Source organism: Anomaloglossus baeobatrachus, chromosome 4, assembly GCF_048569485.1.
Source record: "Anomaloglossus baeobatrachus isolate aAnoBae1 chromosome 4, aAnoBae1.hap1, whole genome shotgun sequence".
Taxonomy (NCBI): domain Eukaryota; kingdom Metazoa; phylum Chordata; class Amphibia; order Anura; family Aromobatidae; genus Anomaloglossus; species Anomaloglossus baeobatrachus.
The window spans coordinates 25,793,708-25,810,434 of NC_134356.1; the positions used below are offsets into that span (position 1 = coordinate 25,793,708).

The 16,727-nt window shown below is 48.3% G+C and overlaps 1 protein-coding gene across 3 annotated transcripts in view; it reads left to right on the forward strand.

Annotated features, from left to right (window-relative positions):
- The first annotated feature begins 4,945 nt into the window (after positions 1 to 4,945).
- Positions 4,946 to 16,727, forward strand: part of BRAF (B-Raf proto-oncogene, serine/threonine kinase) — a 72,505-nt gene continuing 60,723 nt past the window's right edge. Inside the window, exons 1-4 of one of the 3 annotated variants that reach the window (XM_075343906.1) lie at positions 4,946 to 5,252; positions 14,742 to 14,843; positions 15,501 to 15,755; positions 16,436 to 16,539. In XM_075343906.1, the coding sequence (XP_075200021.1) occupies positions 5,130 to 5,252; positions 14,742 to 14,843; positions 15,501 to 15,755; positions 16,436 to 16,539 (584 nt within the window). In that variant the 5' untranslated portion in view covers positions 4,946 to 5,129. Of the gene's footprint in view, positions 5,253 to 11,316; positions 11,398 to 14,741; positions 14,844 to 15,500; positions 15,756 to 16,435; positions 16,540 to 16,727 lie in introns of those variants that run through there. The other 2 variants (XM_075343907.1, XM_075343909.1) reach the window with 2 other exon arrangements.

The following is a 16,727-nucleotide window of genomic DNA, read 5'->3' on the forward strand; positions in this document are numbered from 1 at the left end:
GTATTATAGTAGTTATATTCTTGTACATAGGAGCAGTATTATAGTAGTTATATTCTTGTACATAGGGGCAGTATTATAGTAGTTATATTCTTGTATATAGGGGCAGTATTATAGTAGTTATATTCTTGAACATAGGGGGCACTATTATAGTAGTTATATTCTTGTACATAGGGGCAGTATTATAGTAGTTATATTCTTGTACATAGGGGCAGTATTATAGTAGTTATATTCTTGTACATAGGGGCAGTATTATAGTAGTTATATTCTTGTATATAGGGGCAGTATTATAGTAGTTATATTCTTGAACATAGGGGGCACTATTATAGTAGTTATATTCTTGTACATAGGGGCAGTATTATAGTAGTTATATTCTTGTACATAGGGGCAGTATTATAGTAGTTATATTCTTGTACATAGGGGCAGTATTATAGTAGTTATATTCTTGTACATAGGGGCAGTATTATAGTAGTTATATTCCTGTACATAGGAGCAGTATTATAGTAGTTATATTCTTGTACATAGGGGCAGTATTATAGTAGTTATATTCTTGTACATAGGGGCAGTATTATAGTAGTTATATTCTTGTACATAGGAGCAGTATTATAGTAGTTATATTCTTGTATATAGGGGCAGTATTATAGTAGTAGTTTTATTCTTGTACATGGAGGGCAGTATTATAGTAGTTATATTCTTGTACATAGGGGCAGTATTATAGTAGTTATATTCTTGTACATAGGGGCAGTATTATAGTAGTTATATTCTTGTACATAGGGGCAGTATTATAGTAGTTATATTCTTGTACATAGGGGGCAGTATTATAGTAGTTATACTCTTGTACATAGGGGCAGTATTATACTAGTTATATTCTTGTACATAGGGGCAGTATAATAGTAGTTATATTCTTGTACATAGAGGCAGTATTATAGTAGTTATATTCTTGAACATAGGGGGCACTATTATAGTAGTTATATTCTTGTACATGGGGCAGTATTATAGTAGTTATATTCTTGTATATAGGGGCAGTATTATAGTAGTAGTTTTATTCTTGTACATGGAGGGCAGTATTATAGTAGTTATATTCTTGTACATAGGGGCAGTATTATAGTAGTTATATTCTTGTACATAGGGGCAGTATTATAGTAGTTATATTCTTGTACATAGGAGCAGTATTATAGTAGTTATATTCTTGTACATAGGGGCAGTATTATAGTAGTTATATTCTTGTACATAGGAGCAGTATTATAGTAGTTATATTCTTGTACATAGGGGCAGTATTATAGTAGTTATATTCTTGTACATAGGGGCAGTATTATAGTAGTTATATTCTTGTACATAGGGGCAGTATTATAGTAGTTATATTCTTGTACATAGGAGCAGTATTATAGTAGTTATATTCTTGTACATGGGGCAGTATTATAGTAGTTATATTCTTGTATATAGGGGCAGTATTATAGTAGTAGTTTTATTCTTGTACATGGAGGGCAGTATTATAGTAGTTATATTCTTGTACATAGGGGCAGTATTATAGTAGTTATATTCTTGTACATAGGGGCAGTATTATAGTAGTTATATTCTTGTACATAGGAGCAGTATTATAGTAGTTATATTCTTGTACATAGGGGCAGTATTATAGTAGTTATATTCTTGTACATAGGAGCAGTATTATAGTAGTTATATTCTTGTACATAGGGGCAGTATTATAGTAGTTATATTCTTGTATATAGGGGCAGTATTATAGTAGTTATATTCTTGTACATAGGGGCAGTATTATAGTAGTTATATTCTTGTAAATAGGAGCAGTATTATAGTAGTTATATTCTTGTACATGGAGGGCAGTATTATAGTAGTTATATTCTTGAACATAGGGGGCACTATTATAGTAGTTATATTCTTGTACATAGGGGCAGTATTATAGTAGTTATATTCTTGTACATAGGGGCAGTATTATAGTAGTTATATTCTTGTACATAGGGGCAGTATTATAGTAGTTATATTCTTGTACATAGGGGGCAGTATTATAGTAGTTATATTCTTGTACATAGGGGCAGTATTATAGTAGTTATATTCTTGTACATAGGGGCAGTATTATAGTAGTTATATTCTTGTATATAGGAGCAGTAATATAGTAGTTATATTCTTGTACATAGGGGGCAGTATTATAGTAGTTATATTCTTGTACATAGGAGCAGTATTATAGTAGTTATATTCTTGTACATAGGAGCAGTATTATAGTAGTTATATTCTTGTACATAGGGGCAGTATTATAGTAGTTATATTCTTGTACATAGGAGCAGTATTATAGTAGTTATATTCTTGTACATAGGGGCAGTATTATAGTAGTTATATTCTTGTACATAGGGGCAGTATTATAGTAGTTATATTCTTGTACATAGGGGCAGTATTATAGTAGTTATATTCTTGTACATAGGAGCAGTATTATAGTAGTTATATTCTTGTACATGGGGCAGTATTATAGTAGTTATATTCTTGTATATAGGGGCAGTATTATAGTAGTAGTTTTATTCTTGTACATGGAGGGCAGTATTATAGTAGTTATATTCTTGTACATAGGGGCAGTATTATAGTAGTTATATTCTTGTACATAGGGGCAGTATTATAGTAGTTATATTCTTGTACATAGGAGCAGTATTATAGTAGTTATATTCTTGTACATAGGGGCAGTATTATAGTAGTTATATTCTTGTACATAGGAGCAGTATTATAGTAGTTATATTCTTGTACATAGGGGCAGTATTATAGTAGTTATATTCTTGTACATAGGAGCAGTATTATAGTAGTTATATTCTTGTACATAGGGGCAGTATTATAGTAGTTATATTCTTGTATATAGGGGCAGTATTATAGTAGTTATATTCTTGTACATAGGGGCAGTATTATAGTAGTTATATTCTTGTAAATAGGAGCAGTATTATAGTAGTTATATTCTTGTACATGGAGGGCAGTATTATAGTAGTTATATTCTTGAACATAGGGGACACTATTATAGTAGTTATATTCTTGTACATAGGGGCAGTATTATAGTAGTTATATTCTTGTACATAGGGGCAGTATTATAGTAGTTATATTCTTGTACATAGGGGCAGTATTATAGTAGTTATATTCTTGTACATAGGGGGCAGTATTATAGTAGTTATATTCTTGTACATAGGGGCAGTATTATAGTAGTTATATTCTTGTACATAGGGGCAGTATTATAGTAGTTATATTCTTGTATATAGGAGCAGTAATATAGTAGTTATATTCTTGTACATAGGGGGCAGTATTATAGTAGTTATATTCTTGTACATAGGAGCAGTATTATAGTAGTTATATTCTTGTATATAGGGGCAGTATTATAGTAGTAGTTTTATTCTTGTACATGGAGGGCAGTATTATAGTAGTTATATTCTTGTACATAGGGGCAGTATTATAGTAGTTATATTCTTGTACATAGGGGCAGTATTATAGTAGTTATATTCTTGTACATAGGGGCAGTATTATAGTAGTTATATTCTTGTACATAGGGGCAGTATTATAGTAGTTATATTCTTGTACATAGGAGCAGTATTATAGTAGTTATATTCTTGTACATAGGGGCAGTATTATAGTAGTTATATTCTTGTATATAGGGGCAGTATTATAGTAGTTATATTCTTGAACATAGGGGGCACTATTATAGTAGTTATATTCTTGTACATAGGGGCAGTATTATAGTAGTTATATTCTTGTACATAGGGGCAGTATTATAGTAGTTATATTCTTGTACATAGGGGCAGTATTATAGTAGTTATATTCTTGTATATAGGGGCAGTATTATAGTAGTTATATTCTTGTACATAGGGGCAGTATTATAGTAGTTATATTCTTGTACATAGGGGCAGTATTATAGTAGTTATATTCTTGTATATAGGGGCAGTATTATAGTAGTTATATTCTTGTACATAGGGGCAGTATTATAGTAGTTATATTCTTGTAAATAGGAGCAGTATTATAGTAGTTATATTCTTGTACATAGGGGGCAGTATTATAGTAGTTATATTCTTGTACATAGGAGCAGTATTATAGTAGTTATATTCTTGTATATAGGGGCAGTATTATAGTAGTAGTTTTATTCTTGTACATGTAGGGCAGTATTATAGTAGTTATATTCTTGTACATAGGGGCAGTATTATAGTAGTTATATTCTTGTACACAGGGGCAGTATTATAGTAGTTATATTCTTGTATATAGGGGCAGTATTATAGTAGTTATATTCTTGTACATAGGGGCAGTATTATAGTAGTTATATTCTTGTATATAGGGGCAGTATTATAGTAGTTATATTCTTGTACATAGGGGCAGTATTATAGTAGTTATATTCTTGTATATAGGGGCAGTATTATAGTAGTTATATTCTTGTACATAGGGGGCAGTATTATAGTAGTTATATTCTTGTATATAGGGGCAGTATTATAGTAGTTATATTCTTGTACATAGGGGGCAGTATTATAGTAGTTATATTCTTGTATATAGGGGCAGTATTATAGTAGTTATATTCTTGTACATATGGGCAGTATTATAGTAGATATATTCTTGTACATAGGGGCAGTATTATAGTAGATATATTCTTGTACATAGGGGGCAGTATTATAGTAGTTATATTCTTGTATATAGGGGCAGTATTATAGTGTGAGCACTGGTTACGCTTCTTCTTGCTGTCAGTATCAGGCATGTCCTTTGTTATTCCCCTGTCCTCTATCCCCGCTCCTCAGTAGTATATACAGTATATGGTATAGTGTATAGTGATGTATGTTCCTCTCTTTTTCTGGATTCCTCTGTCTCCCATCTCATTCCTTGTTTCTAAAAGTGAAGTGGAGAGCTGTGACGTCACGGCCGCAGGGTCCAATGACGTCAGAGCCGCAGCGGGGACGCGCTCTCTGCACCTGAGCAGGGGGCGGGACCATGAAGCGAGGGTTTCCCTGCGTTACGTCACCAAACACATCTCAGGTCACGCCCCTCTCCTCTGTGATTGGCTGATCGGTTACGTGTGCGCGTACGCTGCCTGCTCGCCCCGCCCCTTTAGGTGACGCACTGGACAGCTGGGCCTTCTGCCTTTCGTGCTCGCTCCCGCGGCTCCCGATCACTTCAAGATGGCGGCGCTAAGCGGGGGATCGGCCGAGGGGCCCTCACTGCTCAACGGGGACCTGGAGTCCGAGGCCGGGAGCCTGAGCGGAGCCGGGGAGATGTCGGCGGCGGGGGGATACCCGGAGGAGGTGAGCGGGGCCCGGATGCGGTGCCCGTGCACGTCGCGATATGCCGGTGCCGTTACCGGCGCGGATCTGTCCTCTGTCTGCACATTGCGTCAGTAGGACGTGTTATTACGTGGCTGTCGGGCAGCAGTATTGTGCGTGACACCGGCTATCGCGACATCGCTGCATGGTTTCCTTTGTTTTCATTCATATCGTGACATAATGAGGCCGGGACTGAGCTATTTGTGCGGATCGGTCCCCATAGTGTTATCTGTGTCCCTCGGCCTTGTGTATGTCGTGATTTTTCTGTGTCTTTCCTTTGTATTTGGCGCTATGATATGTCTGTCAGGATATTGCTTTGTGCTCCTGACCTGCCGTTTTGTCTGTCGCGATATTATAGCAGTGTTTATGGGCTGTGATATTCTGCCTTTCTCAGGATCTTCCCCTGCTATTGTCATTGTTGGTATCACGATAGATGCTCTGTCTCTGGTGATATTGTGGTTATGTTGTGACAGGTTGTATCTGTGTCATGATATCCTAGCTTTTGTGTGACTGTCACGATAGTATAAGAGAATGTTAGGATATATCCTGACACCATCAGTCCTTAAAAGTCTGATGTTGTGACATTGGATCTTTCATCAGCCTATATCGTGACATATCCTGTATTTTTTTTTTATTCCTCTTCCGCCACCTATTATTAGTATTTTGCAATTGTCCTCTGTGATAGGGGCTGAGCAGAGCTGCAGTGTAAAGCATGGCGGAGGAGCAGTGCTGGGGGCTGTTAACTCTCATCTGTGGGAGAAGGCGGCCTGGACTATAGGAAACAATGTGACCGCCTGTGTGGGGTCTGCACACACCGGCCAATCACAGCACAGCTTTTATCTTCTGCCCTGTGGCGATGAATGCTGTGATCCGATAGGTCATCGTGTTGAGGAATATAGTGGGGTCTGTCCGGGGGGCTCCAGTCTGGGATCTTTCAGGTAGACTCCCTGAATATTGGTGCTTATGGTTCTTCAGAGCATAATTAAGGGGCACTGTGATGTCCTTTTTAAGGTGTGAGGCTCTAACCAGACTCTCCAGGTCAGGGTAGGAGAGGCTGGTGGGCTGCAGGGGCCAAGGATGGTGGGGGGTATAAGAGGCTGGGGAGCAGTAAGAGGCAAGGGTGTTAGTAGTGTTGCTAAGGGCAGGGGAGGAAGAAGAGGCCGAAGTCAGTTGAATGGGGGGAGGGGGGCTCAGGGCAGGGGAGGAAGAAGAGGCCGAAGTCAGTTGAATAGGGGGGAGGGGGGCTCAGGGCAGGGGAGGTAGAAGAGGCCAAAGTCAGTTGAATGGGGGGGAGGGGGGCTCAGGACAGTGGAGGTAGAAGAGGCCGAAGCCAGTTGAATGGGGGGGGGGGGGGGGCTCAGGACAGTGGAGGTAGAAGAGGCCGAAGTCAGTTGAATGGGGGGGAGGGGGGCTCAGGACAGTGGAGGTAGAAGAGGCCGAAGCCAGTTGAATGGGGGGTAGGGGGGCTGAGGACAGAGGAGGTAGAAGAGGCCTAAGCCAGTTGAATGGGGGGGAGGGGGGCTCAGGACAGTGGAGGTAGAAGAATCCGTGAGCACTTGAATGGGGGGGAGAGGGCAGGGGAGGTAGAAGAGGCTGAGGGCACTTGAATGGGGGGGAGAGGGGCTGAGGGCAGGGGAGGTATAAGAGGCCGATGGCACTTGAATGGGGGGGGGGGAGGGGCTGAGGGCAGGGGAGGTAGAAGAGGTCGATGGCACTTGAATGGGGGGGGAGAGGGGCTGAGGGCAGGGGAGGTAGAAGAGGCCGATGGCACTTGAATGGGGGGGAGGAGCTGAGGGCAGGGGAGGTAGAAGAGGCCGAGGGCACTTGAATGGGGGGGGAGCTGAGGGCAGGGGAGGTAGAAGAGGCCGAGGACACTTGAATGGGGGGGGGGGGAGAGGAGCTGAGGGCAGGGGAGGTAGAAGAGGCCGAGGGCACTTGAATGGGGGGAGGAGCTGAGGGCAGGGGAGGTAGAAGAGGCCGAGGGCACTTGAATTGGGGGGGGGAGAGGAGCTGAGGGCAGGGGAGGTAGAAGAGGCCGAGGGCACTTGAATGGGGGGAGGAGCTGAGGGCAGGGGAGGTAGAAGAGGCCGAGGACACTTGAATGGGGGGGAGGAGCTGAGGGCAGGGGAGGTAGAAGAGGCCGAGGGCACTTGAATGGGGGGGAGGAGCTGAGGGCAGGGGAGGTAGAAGAGGCAGAGGGCACTTGAATGGGGGGAGGAGCTGAGGGCAGGGGAGGTAGAAGAGGCCGAGGACACTTGAATGGGGTGGGTAGTAGTAGGGGCCGGGTAGGTTGGAAAGGCCAAGGGTGCTGGAAGGGCCTATCTCTGCATCCTTTCCCGCAGAGCAGAGACGTGGTGGAAAGGGGGTGACCGCCCACCTACCCCTTCATTCTGATGAGGAGGGTCCCCAGTATAGGAGGGGAGGTGGAGGGGGGGGGGGCTGCCTTGTACGTGTCTGATCGGAGGGCAGAACGAGGTATAGGATTGTGGGAAGAGTCAGTAAGATTCTGTATTTTATTCCTTGATATGCCGGGTGTTTAGTAGTCCGGTGGGCGGTCCTTCTCCAGGTTGGTAGCTCATTAATGGGACCGCCTACTGGACTACTAAGCATGTAATATGATCCTGTCTGTGGAGCGAAGACAGGATGGGTTTCCTTATAATTATTATGGGCTGTGTAATGCGTTGTTCCTCCTCCGGGGGCGCTGCAGGGAGCTTCAGTGCTTTGTTACCTCAGCCTTCCCTCTGATTTCTGGGGGTCTCTGCTGCGGGGCAGCCTGTGATTGGCCGTCTCTGTCTTTCTGACACTCGGGGGTTGATGGAGTCTCCGTCTTGAGCTCTGATGGTCAGCGGAGCGCCCCCTATCGCTCACATGATGGCGCTGCAATCCATTCTCAGGACTCCTGTGCAGCCTCAGTGTCTCTTTTTAGTGTTTTTATGATGCCGAGCACCAAATCCCCTGCACACAGCGTCCTGTCCGCTGCCACCACTAGGGGGAGCTGTGCGGATACTGGGGTCTCTTGGTTATTCACTGCTGTCTCCTTCATCCTGGGAAAATGTGGAAGATCTGGAAGGAATGAGATCTTCTCTAGAGCTAGAGGCCGGGCATGTCCTGAGGGGTCACACTCGGGGTCTGTATGACCCTGACGATTGGGGTCCGTGTCCTGGGTGGTCAGCAGTCACTGTGCGATAAGACCCCACTCATTAGTAGTGATGAGGGGAAATGAGGAGGATGGCGGCGGCTGGGCAGAGGGGGTGGCGACATCTAGCCTGTACTGAACCTCAGCTACCACAGTGAATAGCGCAGATTATCGGGGGGGGGGGATATATTTGGGGAGGACGTGAATAGTCAGCTCTCGAAATTGAGGTGTTGGAAGCAGGAGACATGAGCGAAGTGTGAAGGACCAAGAAACTGTGACAGTCCGAACCGAGGACTGGAGGAATGGGTCAGAGTAATCTTCAAAACAGCTGGCATTGTAGGAGGGAGGTGCCCGGTGCCTGGCAGATCTTGTCTAGGGAGTGGGGGTAAGGGTTCCTGGCATGTCTTGTGTAGGAGAGAGGGGGGGTGCCTGGCAGGTCTTGTGTAGGAGAGAGGGGGGGTGCCTGGCAGGTCTTGTGTAGGAGAGAGGGGGGGTGCCTGGCAGGTCTTGTGTAGGAGAGAGGGGGGGTGCCTGGCAGGTCTTGTGTAGGAGAGGGGGGGGGGGGCTGGCAGGTCTTGTGTAGGAGAGGGGGGGGGGGGGGCTGGCAGGTCTTGTGTAGGAGAGGGGGGGGGGGGCCTGGCAGGTCTTGTGTAGGAGAGGGGGGGGGGGGCCTGGCAGGTCTTGTGTAGGAGAGGGGGGGGGCCTGGCAGGTCTTGTGTAGGAGAGGGGGGGGGCCTGGCAGGTCTTGTGTAGGAGGGGGGGGGGCCTGGCAGGTCTTGTGTAGGAGAGGGGGGGGGCCTGGCAGGTCTTGTGTAGGAGGGGGGGGGGGCCTGGCAGGTCTTGTGTAGGAGGGGGGGGCCTGGCAGGTCTTGTGTAGGAGGGGGGGGGGGCCTGGCAGGTCTTGTGTAGGAGGGGGGGGGGGGCTGGCAGGTCTTGTGTAGGAGGGGGGGGGGGCCTGGCAGGTCTTGTGTAGGAGGGGGGGGGGGCCTGGCAGGTCTTGTGTAAAGGGGGGGGGGGCTGACAGGTCTTGTGTAAGGAGGGGGTCTGGCTTGTCTTGTGTAAAGGGGGGGGTCTGGCTTGACTTAGGGGGGGTCTGGCTTGACTTGTGTAAAGGGGGGGTCTGGCTTGACTTGTGTAAAGGGGGGGGTCTGGCTTGACTTGTGTAAAGGGGGGGGGTCTGGCTTGACTTGTGTAAAGGGGGGGGTCTGGCTTGACTTGTGTAAAGGGGGGGGTCTGGCTTGACTTGTGTAAAGGGGGGGGTCTGGCTTGACTTGTGTAAAGGGGGGGGGGTCTGGCTTGACTTGTGTAAAGGGGGGGGGGTCTGGCTTGACTTGTGTAAAGGGGGGGGGGGGTCTGGCTTGACTTGTGTAAAGGGGGGGGGGGGGTCTGGCTTGACTTGTGTAAAGGGGGGGGGTCTGGCTTGACTTGTGTAAAGGGGGGGGTCTGGCTTGTCTTGTGTAAGGGGGGGGGGGGTCTGGCAGGTTCTGTTGGAGGGCACTGCCTGTACGCAGAGGTTGTCATCTGCCAGAGTAAGTTGGATGGTGGGATGTTCTTCTGAATTGACTGCAGCCCCCCAGATCCCGGCAGGTCCAATGCAGATACGTTCGGTGATGTGCACATTTCCTGCTAATTAGATTAGGGTCGGGGGGGCTGCACACTGTCTCCCCCAGTTTTGCACGAGGGGGAGAACTGTCTCCCTGACATCCCTGGTGCAGATATGACGTCCCGGCCATTCTGACACATTGTGGAGATCGGGACCTTCCCTGACCCAGGATTTCAGTGCAGCTGTAGAAAGATTCGGGAACCTGCTTGCTGATGGTTTCCAGAATGCAATGAACTTCTTTTTTTTTTTTTTTGCCGAGTAGGAATGCTCGGGGTATAACAATGTCTCCTGACCATGTTTCAATTGAATATTGGAGAAGTTTGCTGCTTTCTCCACTTATGAGCCACTTTTTCCCCTTCCCTCATGTCAGTCTCATCATTCCCTATGGTATAAACTGCAGAAATCTGTCTTCTCACTGAGAGATCAGATTACTGCTGCCTATTGAGGTCTATGGAGGGAGCAGCAAAGTGAGGGATGAAGAGATACATACTGGTGGTTTTATTCTCTAGTAAGTGTTTTATCTCATCCCAGAGCTGGATTCTCAGCTTCATTGCTCAGTACTGCAATATATATATATGCCCTCCATGTTGCCACTTGAGGACTCCAAGTGCTCCACTGCTATCAATGAGGTCTGAGAATACACTTGGGCAAATCAAGATCCTCTGCTGGCAGCTCCCTATGTAATCACCGATCAATGATGTGGTCGATGGGAGACAAGTCTGGAGACGCTGCAGCCATGCAGTAGAACGAGCGACATGCTGGAAGAGTTGGCCGAATCCTGTCTGGGGGGGTGGGGGAGGCTGCAAATTGATCCCCCAGACTTTAGGGTCATCAGGAGTTAGAGTGGGTGTAAAGGCTTTTTCCGGAGGACCTGTCCTGATACAGTCATCGCATTGATTTGAATAGGCCTGGGTGTAATACCTCATTTCTCCTGCGGGCGTGCTGTAGGGAAAAGGGCACACTTGCAATAAGGCGATCCCACCAATCCCAGCTGATCGCTCAAATACTTTGATATATTTGTCATGGGACCCATATAATGAGTAGAGATAATCTGGAGATAAAGGAAACCGTCAGTAAGCAGGGCGTGGAGACGCCGCGTCTAGTGACCGGTAGGGTTCCCATTATATCTGATGAAGTCTGTGGTAATCCAGCCCCAAGTCTATAGAGGCCACTGCTCGTAGGTGTCAGGTAGAAACTATTAATCCCAGTGACACCCACAAGGCTGCGGGGCCTGAAACCAGCCACATGGAACTCGTCTATCCGGTTCATCTCCCCGGACCGGAGCGTGAGGACGAGGAATCCGGCGGTCTCCACATTCCCGGAATCCTAAGCATCGGGCTGGATCTCCGCTATCGGAGCCCCCAAAACTTCTAAAATGATCATTTTTGGTAAAGTGAGAAGTTGTATAAGTTTTCAATCCCTTCTGAAGTAATTTTGCGAATCATTCAAAATCCTGAAGTGTCTTGTGTATACAGCTCCTATGCAGAGCAGTGCGCGGCCATGGACCCAGGTGATGGACAAAACACCCTCCTACAGCCCTAGCCGAGGCTGCCCAGTGACTGGTGGGCCTTGTGGTGGGACGTGGGGGTAGGAGGAGGCTGCCCAGTGTCTGGTGGGCCTTGTGGAGGGACGGGGGGGGCGGAGGCTGCCCAGTGTCTGGTGGGCCTTGTGGAGGGACGGGGGGGGGGGAGGAGGAGGCTGCCTAGTGTTTGGTGGGCCTTGTGGAGGGACGTGGGGGTAGGAGGAGGCTGCCCAGTGTTTGGTGGGCCTTGTGGAGGGACGTGGGGGTAGGAGGAGGCTGCCCAGTGTCTGGTGGGCCTTGTGGAGGGACGGGGGGGAGGAGGCTGCCCAGTGTCTGGTGGGCCTTGTGAAGGGACGGGGGTGGGGAGGAGTCTGCCCAGTGTCTGGTGGGCCTTGTGGATGGACGGGGGGGGGGATGGGTAGGAGGCTGCCCAGTGTCTGGTGGGCCTTGTGGAGGGATGGGGGGGGGGGGTTGTAGGCTGCCCAGTGTCTGGTGGGCCTTGTAGAGGGACGGGGGGGGAGGAGGCTGCCCAGTGTCTGGTGGGCCTTGTGGGGGGGGCAGAGGAGGCTGCCCAGTGTCTGGTGGGCCTTGTGGAGGGACGTGGGGGGGGGGGTTGGAGGAGGCTGCCCAGTGTCTGGTGGGCCTTGTGGAGGGACGTGAGGGGGGGAGGAGGCTGCCCAGTGTCTAGTGGGCCTTGTGGGGGGGGGGAGGAGGAGGCTGCCCAGTGCCTGGTGGGCTTTGTGGAGGGACGGGGGGAGGAGGCTGCCAGTGTCTGGTGGGCCTTGTGGGGGGGGAGAGGAGGCTGCCCAGTGTCTGGTGGGCCTTGTGGAGGGACGTGAGGGGGGGAGGAGGCTGCCCAGTGTCTAGTGGGCCTTGTGGGGGGGAGGAGGAGGCTGCCCAGTGCCTGGTGGGACTTGTGGGGGGGAGGAGGAGGCTGCCCAGTGCCTGGTGGGACTTGTGGAGGGACGGGGGGAGGAGGCTGCCCAGTGTCTGGTGGGCCTTGTGGAGGGACGTGCGGGGGGGGGGGGGAGGCTGCCCAGTGTCTGGTGGGCCTTGTGGAGGGGAGGGGGGGGGGGAGGCTGCCCAGTGTCTGGTGGGCCTTGTGGCCCAGTGTCTGACGGGGCTTATGTTGGTGGGGGAATTGCCCAGTGTCTGGCGGGGCTTGTGTTGGTGGGGGGGATTTCCCAGTGTCTGGCGGGTCTTGTAGGGAGGGGAGGATTGCCTATTGTGTCTGGCGGGGCTTGTGTTGGCGGGGGAATTGCCCAGTGTCTAGCGGGGCTTGTGTCGGCGGGGGGAATTGCCCAGTGTCTGACGGGTCTTGTGTTGGTGGGGGGATTTCCCAGTGTCTGGCGGGTCTTGGAAGGACGGGGGGATTGCCCAGTGTCTGGTGGGTCTCGGAGGATGGGGGGATTGCCCAGTGTCTGGTGGGTCTAGTGTTGGCGGGGGGGATTGCCCAGTGTCTGGCAGGTCTAGTAGTGGTGTGACTAGTGTCTGCGCTGGATGGCGTTAATCTGGGCAACGTATCGGCTCCGGCATAAAAGCGTATCTTCTGGCCTCCTCCAGGTGGGACCGCTCTGTGGACAGATGTTTATCGCTCTCTGTCCTGTAGATGTAAACACCGCGGGGCGTTTTTTTTTGTTTTTTTTTTGCTTCGGTTTTATTTATCTCAATCTTTAATCCATTGCGGAAAACAAAGATCAAGGACAATCCGAGTGTCAGCTCACCACCGAACCGACATCTGTGCACAGTCTGCCAGAGATGTCAGTCCAGGGCTTCATATTAAAGGGGGAGGAGGATTTTGCCCTTTGGGGGGACTCTCCCCTAATAAAGGGGTCGTCCTGTATCTTCCCGATGGCCCACCATCATCTGATAGATGGGCACCAGGTCATCTAAAGGATATTGCGTCATCTGCCAATACCAGACCCTCTGTGTATTTTGTGGGACCTCCGTAGATATCTGAGTAGACGTGCTCAGCTCTTCTTTTTTTTTTTTTTTTTTTTTTTTGGAGCTCCTGTAGAAGTAAATGGAGAGTCGCGCATGCGCAACCATCTCATCATTCACAATTCACGACATTTGTGGATCCCAGATCTGGGGCTGTAGATCTGCTATAAACATGTGATATGGATGCTCCTATTAAAGGGGTATTTCCACATTCTGGATGGGGAGGTCCCCGTTTCGCTCGGGCATGTGAGATTGCGCATGCGCAGCTATCTGCATTTATTCCTATGGCAGTTCCAAAAAGAACCAAGCACAATAACTGAGATATATACAAAGGGGCAATTTGCATTTATTCCTACGAGAGTTAAAAAAAAAAAAAGAGCTGAGCACAATTTACTCAGGTATATACACAGATAATGGAGAGCTGCGCATGCGCAAGCTTAAAATTGTGTGTAAAGCTGTATATGATGGGGCCCTATTTTCGCTATGGGAAGAACCTATTTCTAAGGAGTTTCTTTCTTAAAATACGTGCTCCATTTTTAAAGTTATTCCCATCTCGAGATTGGGCCCTCACCTCACAGCTGTAAGGTTTGCACATGCGCAGCTCTCCATTACCTTTCTATATAGCTGAGTAATTGTGCTCAACTCTTTGTAACTCCCATAGGAATAAATGCAGGCTGCGCAGGGGGGGGGGTCCTCTCTCTGCTGCGCAGGGGGGGGTCCTCTCTCTGCTGCGCAGGGGGGGGGTCCTCTCTCTGCTGCGCAGGGGGGGTCCTCTCTCTGCTGCGCAGGGGGGGGTCCTCTCTCTGCTGCGCGGGGGGGGTCCTCTCTTTGCTGCGCGGGGGGGGGTCCTCTCTTTGCTGCGCGGGGGGGGGTCCTCTCTCTCTCTCTCTCTGTCTGCTGCGCAGGGGGGGTCGTCTTTCTCTCTCTCTCTCTCGCGCAGGGGGGGGGGTCTCCATTACTTTTCACAGTAGCTACAAACTTACCAGAGCAAGTGTTGATGCGGAGAGCTGCACATGCGCAGCCTTTCACCAGTGTGAAAAGGATCCCAATTTTCGGAATGGGTATATCTTTCTTTTTTTTTTTTTTTTTTTTTTAAGGAGTATTTCCATAATTTATGCCATGTTCTCTGACTTCCACTTCCAACTTGAGAATCGGTGCTCTTTGGTAAAATGTTGGCGGTGAGGCGGCTGCGCATGCGTGACTCTCCATTACTGTATGTTAATAATAGCTTTGGATCTTAATCCTCTTTCGTTACTTTTTGTTTTTCAGATCTGGAATATCAAGCAGATGATTAAGCTAACACAAGAGCACATCGAAGCCCTCCTGGACAAGTTCGGAGGCGAGCACAACCCCCCCTCGATATACGTGGAAGTAAGTTCAGCACCATCGGTCACTGAGGGGTTAAGTGAGGGTCTATAAAACCTGTTTCCCCACCGCGGATCCTCGAGGCTGTCACGGATCCAGGATTTATCTCCCGCGTTGTGTAAACGACTCTGTTCCCAAATATTCTGCCTCATCCTTCACCCCTGCGACCTCCCTTGGCCGAGCCGCCTGTTTACCGCCATGCGCTCGCCTCCCACCTAGTCCGCGGATTTAAAGGGCCACGGGTCTGTATGAATGTGAAGGTCCTCAGCGCTGGGGGGGGGGGGGTAATCTAGATGCCTAATAACAGAGAATAATTGCTGTTGGGCTTTTGTTAGAAGAGTCCCCTGATCAGTAAATTACAGAGCGGCCGCATTGATCAGCTGTGATCGGTGTGATCACCGGGCAGTAAGTGAGCAGTTTCCCCACAGCACCACCGCAGGGCAAAGGAGGTATTACACCCGGATCTTCTTTGGGGACAGACGCTCTTGTAACTCTCCTTTCTGGCCGAGAGGATCCTGAATGAAGGAATTAATAGGCTTTATAAGCTGCAGTACCAGACACAACCTGTACACTGGAGGGGCGCCACTTATAGAATAAAGCAGCCATATTTTTGGAACCTGAATGTTTAAATATTGACTTATCCTCTTTCTCCCCCCCTCACAGGCTTATGAAGAGTACACAAGCAAACTGGACGCCCTCCAGCAGAGGGAGCAGCAGTTACTGGAGTCCATGGGGAACGGCACGGACTCTTCCTCCCTGTCCTCAGAAATGACTCTGTCCTCCGTCCCCTCCACCCTGTCTCTAGCGCCTTCGTCCCTCTCCGTCCTACAGAATCCCTCCGACCTCTCCCGGATTAACCCCAAGTCTCCTCAGAAGCCGATCGTCCGAGTCTTCCTACCTAACAAGCAGCGCACGGTGGTGAGTGTCCTCCAGAGCGGGCGCTCATCACCAGTCATCTGCCTTAAGAAGACTACCACTGGAAAGGGGCTTAAGGGGCATTTTATTCTTTCCGGCAGAATGAGTTAATTATAATCGGTCAGTGAGCTCTTTCCAGGAGTTTTATTTATTGATCACATCAAAGTTGAGCTACAACGAGCTCACTGACAGATTCTTAGTTAACTCATTCTGCAGCCTGCAATACATTTTTTTTTTTCTTTTATTTTTTTTTTTATTTATTAATGACTGCTAATTGTAAAATGTATTTGTTTGCCATAAAAATGAATGGTTGTTTAGATAATATATTATCTCAGAAGGTTAAAGAGGAAAACACGGCTGCCTTCTTCCAGTAACAACTCCACACTTGTGCGCACAGGCTGTGCCTGGTATTGCACCACCATTGTACCGGGTTTCCCCGAAAATAAGCCCTAGCGCATCTTTTGGCGCTAAAAAATAATAAACAGTCTTATTTTGGGGGAAACACGGTGTTTAGGTGAGTGTGATCCGGGCTGCAGTACCAGAGAACGGCCACTACACGGTGTATAGAGCTGCTTACTTCTGGTTGCGGCAAACAGCTGATTGATTGGGCCCGCCCACGCAGGAGGAGGTTTCCATTGTTGCCGGCACGACCTCATAGTCTGGATTTTTGTTTGCCGTTACAGGTACCTGCCCGATGTGGAGTAACCGTGCGGGACAGTCTAAAGAAAGCGCTGATGATGCGAGGCCTGATCCCAGAATGCTGTGCGGTGTACAGGGTACAGGACGGGTGAGGAGCGCCCATGTGTAACCCTTCAGTGACCAGAGAGAGAGCAGACGCTCCTAGTGATTGTGCACACCGACACACACGTTCATTAGGCATTTTTAAAAATTATTAAACTGTACAAATGTAAAAAAAAAAAAAATATATAATTTTTTTGTTCACTATATTTCTTTGTCGCTCCATTGGGAGACCCA